The sequence below is a fragment of the Ranitomeya imitator genome, chromosome 5 (assembly GCF_032444005.1).
Source record: "Ranitomeya imitator isolate aRanImi1 chromosome 5, aRanImi1.pri, whole genome shotgun sequence".
Taxonomy (NCBI): Eukaryota; Metazoa; Chordata; class Amphibia; order Anura; family Dendrobatidae; genus Ranitomeya; species Ranitomeya imitator.
In genome coordinates, this window is record NC_091286.1 from 553,268,363 (window position 1) to 553,274,362 (window position 6,000).

A 6,000-nucleotide genomic window follows, 5' to 3' on the forward strand; every position below is an offset into this window, starting at 1 on the left:
TCTCCCGTGTGCCCAAACAGGGGTTTACCCCAACATATGGGGTATCAGCGTACTCAGGACAAATAGGACAACAACTTTTGGGGTCGAATTTCTCCTCTTACCCTCGGGAAAATACAAAACTGGGGGCTAAAAAATAATTTTGGGGGGAAAGATTTTTTTTTTTAATTTTCACGGCTCTGCGTTACAAACTGTAGTGAAACACTTGGGGGTTCAAAGCTATCACAACATATCTAGATGAGTTCATTAGGGGTTCTAGTTTCCAAAATGGTGTCACTTGTGGGAGGTTTCTATTGTTTAGGTACATTAGGGGCTCTGCAAATGCAATGTGACACCTGCAGACCATTCCATCTAAGTCTGCATTCAAATGGCACTCCTTCCCTTCCGAGCCCTCCCATGTGCCCAAACAGTGGTTCCCCCCACATATGGTGTATCATCGCTCTCAGGACAAATTGGGCAACACATTTTGGGGTCCAATTTCTCCTTTTACCCTCGGGAAAATAGAAAACTGGGGGCTAAAAAAATAATTTTTGTGGGAAAAAAATTTTGTTTTATTTTTACGGCTCTGCATTATAAACTTCTGTGAAGCATTTGGTGGGTCAAAGTGCTCACCACACCTCTAGATAAGTTCCTTAGGGGGTCTACTTTCCAAAATGGTGTCACTTGTGGGGGGTTTCAATGTTTAGGCACATCAGTGGCTCTTCAAACGCAACATGGCGTCCCATCTCAATTCCTGTCAATTTTGCATTGAAAAGTCAAACGGCGCTCCTTCCCTTCCGAGCTCTCCCATCCGCCCAAACAGTGGTTTACCCCCACATATGGGGTATCAGCGTACTCAGGACAAATTGTACAACAACTTTTGGGGTCCAATTTCTTCTTACCCTTGGGAAAATAAAAAATTGGGGGCGAAAAGATAATTTCTGTGAAAAAATATGATTTTTTTATTTTTACGGTTCTACATTATAAACTTCTGTGAAGCATTTGGTGGGTCAGAGTGCTCACCACACCTCTAGATAAGTTCCTTAGGGGGTCTACTTTCCAAAATGGTGTCACTTGTGGGGGGTTTCAATGTTTAGGCACATCAGGGGCTCTCCAAACGCAACATGGCGTCCCATCTCAATTCCAGTCAATTTTGCATTGAAAAGTCAAATGGCGCTCCTTCGCTTCCGAGCTCTGCCATGCGCCCAAACAGTGGTTTACCCCCACATGTGGGGTATTGGCGTACTCAGGACAAATTGTACAACAATGTTTGGGGTCCATTTTCTCCTGTTACCCTTGGTAAAATAAAACAAATTGGAGCTGAATTAAATTTTTTGTGAAAAAAAGTTAAATGTTCATTTTTATTTAAACATTCAAAAAATTTCTGTGAAGCACCAGAAGGGTTAATAAACTTCTTGAATATGGTTTTGAGCACCTTGAGGGGTGTAGTTTTTAGAATGGTGTCACACTTGGGTATTTTCTATCATATAGACCCCTCAAAATGACTTCAAATGAGATGTGGTCCCTAAAAAAAAATGGTGTTGTAGAAATGAGAAATTGCTGGTCAACTTTTAACCCTTATAACTCCCTAAGAAAAAAAAATTTTGGTTCCAAAATTGTGCTGATGTAAAGTATACATGTGGGAAATGTTACTTATTAAGTATTTTGTGTGACATATCTCTGTGATTTAATTGCATAAAAATTCAAAGTTGGAAAATTGCGAAATTTTCATAATTTTTGCCAAATTTCCGTTTTTTTCACAAATAAACGCAGGTACTATCAAAGAATTTTTACCACTATCATGAAGTACAATATGTCACGAGAAAACAGTGTCATAATCACCGGGATCTGTTGAAGCGTTCCAGAGTTATAACCTCATAAAGGGACAGTGGTCAGAATTGTAAAAATTGGCCCGGTCATTAACGTGCAAACCACCCTTGGGGGTAAAGGGGTTAACTTTAGGCCTTTTAGAGATGATTTCATCTTCAACTTTCTGAACTGTTCACAATAACAATAATTTTGACCAGGGGTGCCCAAAGTTTTACATGCAAATGTAGGGATAGACGCCCTAATGCTAGCGATATATCACTTACTGGGCTGCATGCTGTAGTTTTGATAAAAAGTACCGTACTGTTTTATCAGCAGGAGATCAACATTAATGGACTAGTAAGTCTGCTGCATCCAGATTCATGAGCTCTACTGTATATAACCCTGCCCCTAACACTAATTGGCAGCTTTCTGCCTATGCACAGTTTACACAGAAAACTGTCAGTGGTGTGGTTGGGATTATACAAAGCTCAGCATTTAGGGAACTGGTAAATCTATACAGATAAAACTGTGATTTTATCAAAACTACAATAATCAGCCCAGCAAGTAGTACATAGCTGGACTCAGAGTATCTGCCCCTACATCATGCTGTTCTTAGATGAAGTAGCAAAAACCTAGTAACAGATTCCCTTAAAAGGGAATTTTCCACTAGGATTTTGCTATGTAATCAGAGAGCAATATCATGTAGGGGCAGAAACCCTGATTTCAATGATGTATCACTTGTTGATTTTCATTCTGTCATTTTGATAAAATCACTGTTTTTTCTGCAGAGGTTGTAGCAGTGCTCACAATGATGAGCTCTGTATAACTCCGCCCACACCATTAATTGGCAGCTTTATTTCTTCACTGTTCATTGGCAGAAAGCTGCTAATCATTGGTGGGGCGGGGTTATATAGAGTAAGAGGACTACAAGGCCCAAAACAACTAGTTAATTAGTGATATCGACTACTGATAAAAGACTGCTTTTATAGAAACAACACACAGACAAGTGACACATCACTGGAATCAGTGTCTCTGCCCCTGAACTATGCTGCTCTCGGATTACAAAACATTATGATCAACCCTCCTCAGACATTTATATGCAGATCAGTGTCCTGCCCATAGCCTGGAAGAGGTAATTTACTTATAAGAAAAATGTGGATTTTTATGGAATAAGACATCGGATCACAGACATGAAGGTATCACTTTATACAGCTTCCTATGATGCCCATATAGATGGCTTAGGTGGGTTGATCCTACTGACAGATTCCCTTTACGTGTATCCTATAATATGACGCAAGAGGGGTACAAAACTATATGATACACACTGCCGCTATCAAAGAACATAAGGAGGGAATACAAGATATCAAGCAATGGCTGACACAAAGGAAGAACCTTCTGTAATTGTCATCCTCAACAAAGAGCTTTCTTCTTTATTTATAGAAATATTAATGAAAGATTCCAAATGAAATGTATGAAACGTATATTTAACCACTAATTTTTAGGATATACATATGTATGATAAAGCTATGTTACCAGAGATGTGTTTATGTTACACTAAAGGTGAACTTGTTACTTTTCTGCTCTCTAACATACTTTATTTTGGTTATTAGGTGATTGACAGCCCCACCGTGTCACAAAGTGATGACAGATCTGATCCAGAGCCTCAATCATGTCCTATAACTGGCCAAATATCATCACTCCCAGCGCCATCAGAAACAATACACTTAGAGGAAGAGATTGTCCTAGGAAACCTAAATCTCAAGCCAGATGATAAAAAGTCCTTCAGTGCATCAGAACAAAGGCAAAACGTGTGCGATATTACTGATGACAGTGTTCCCAAACCTGACCTACACACAGACGAGACAGAGACCAATGTAGATACCGGACATAGAGTAGGAAATCGAAGGCACCAGCTTCCGTCTGTATATGGGATGGAAAAAGATCTACAAAATATTCCAATGTATACAGATATTCAAGGTTTACCTTCCAGGCAACAAGACTCTTCCTGCCCTCTGGCTGTCAAAGGGAACAAAGAAACCGACTTCAGAACCAAAATATTTCCTTCTGAGAGATCTCAACGACTCCATAGTAATAGCAAGGAGCTCACCGAGGAATTTTTCATTTAATGTCAGCCCATGCTGCATCTATTCTCCTTGGAATGAAGGAAAATCACTTGTTTTCATGATGAGACTTTTAGCATTCAATAGATGATACCATTATTTAATTAGAAATGTGTCTTGTTTAGTCTTCTTAAAGGTTACTCCCCCAGAAATAACAAATTATAACTTGGTAATCACTGGGGGGTTCGATCACTGGAACCCCCAGTGATTCTGAGATTGTAATCCCCAGAACAGGGCTCTGCGGCCTTGTCTTGAATGGAGCGGAGGTGAACATGCTCCTCTTCATCTTCATTAATTGACTGCTGAAGAAAGCGGAGAACATTGCTTCGCTATTTCCGGCAGTCTAGTTGACGATGAATGGCCAAAGGTCAAGCATCGACATACCTGATCATTCATGACAGGGCTACGGAGCCGTAATTTAAGGATCTAAGGTAAACCATTATCTTATTATAAGAGGCTTCCCAAATTATCCATAGGATATGCTGTTCACTGAGGTGCAACCAACAATCACCAAGTTATCCCCTATTATATTGGTTTTTCTGGAACAACCCTTTGAAGGAATAAAGCAGCGGTTCATCATTTGATAATTTATATCATGATATCTAAATAAAAATGTAAAGGACATTTCTTTATAAATCGTGTTTCTTCCTAAGTTGTTGTATGTGATATAGTTTATTTGTAGTTAGAGCTACGCTCACACTTCTCCGGAGCCAGGTCTCACAGTATTACTTACATGTTCCTGTACACAGTTCACATTCACTGTATTACATTATGGGAACAGTGCTTTTCATACAATAATATTAAACACGGAAAAACTATAGTGATGTCAATGTGGAATATAATTTTGTACAATTCAGCTGAAAATGTGTGACTTTTATCTTTCTGTTTTCTTTGAATCTTTAAGTCATCCACTGGGCCTCAGAAACTAAATGTCATGACTCAGCTGTTGGGTGACCCAGGACCAGGGACTACATCCCTGTCCCTAACACTAGAGGGCGCCCCAGCTCAACCTGCTCCCTGGGATACTTCAGATAGCGAAGATGCCGGGGCCTCCGCCCTTGCCTTATCTCCTAAGCTAGCCCCCCTTCTCTTAACCAACCCAACAAACAGGGCAACACAGACAAAGGTTAACAGAAAACTCCAGGCATACAAAATATTCACTCACATATAACAGAGGAATCTACCGCGGTGTGAAGGTAGGGGAATAAACCAAAATAGAGAAAGATAAGGAATTACCACATGTAGAAACCAAGCAACAGTCACAGATAACTCCTTCAACTCTCTGTCATGGCTTGGACAGGGTTAATGCCCTGCCCTCTCAGGGTTAATTGTTGTGGCCTCCCTTTGGATCTGGGAGGGATATTTATACCCACACTGGACTAGGATTCTCTGTCAGTTATACTTTGACATTCTGTCAGCGTGCCTGACCCCCTGGTGTTCGTGTGCATGCTGTGTTGTTTGTTTGCTCTCCGTGCTCGATCTGGTCTGTTTGATTTTCTCAGCTTCTCTGCTTTGTGTTTCAAGTCATTCACTTACTCGGCTTTCTGACCTCCGGTTTCCATCTGACTATCTTTCTGTCTCACCTTCCAGTACCTCGCTTATCTCCTGGTTATTGACCTCGACACGTTTGACTACTCTCCGGCGCCGTTCGCCTCCTTTGCACCCAGGCGCCTGACTCCGCCCCTGGCCACTCCCCCTCTGTCACATGGTTCAGGTCCTGCTTGCTACCCGGTGAGTTCTCCGCCGTTCTGTTCTGGGCTCCCTTACTGCGGCGAATAGCCTCCCGGCAGTAGTCACACCCGGGATCCTTGACACTCTCCTTCTCATACCAACTCCTTTCCTTCCGTTAGCCATGCAGCAATAAAGCTAACTCTGACAAGCATTAGTAACAGAGCCCAGATTATAAAGGTAAAAGGAGCAGCTAACTGAGCACAGCTGTGAGCACAGGGATTTCCAGCATGGCCGAATAACCCCTGTTCTGCCAGAAGAAATAAACACATTTAAAAAGATGGAGAAGTGCTTCTTCTCAGCGTCGGAGGAGGAGCAATTGGACGATGTGGTCTTCTGGCTCCACACTGTCACGGTAACCCAGTGA

At 41.5% G+C, this 6,000-nt stretch overlaps 1 protein-coding gene across 4 annotated transcripts in view; it reads left to right on the forward strand.

The window, feature by feature from the left end:
• The window catches only part of FAM124B (family with sequence similarity 124 member B), a 65,336-nt gene extending 60,236 nt beyond the window's left edge, over nt 1–5,100 (forward strand). For 3 of the 4 annotated variants that reach the window (XM_069727645.1, XM_069727644.1, XM_069727642.1), the window contains one exon: nt 3,396–5,100. In XM_069727645.1, the coding sequence (XP_069583746.1) occupies nt 3,396–3,911 (516 nt within the window). In that variant the 3' untranslated portion in view covers nt 3,912–5,100. The remainder of the gene's footprint in view (nt 1–3,395) is intronic. The other variant, XR_011312495.1, reaches the window with a different exon arrangement.
• The last annotated feature ends 900 nt before the right edge of the window (nt 5,101–6,000 follow it).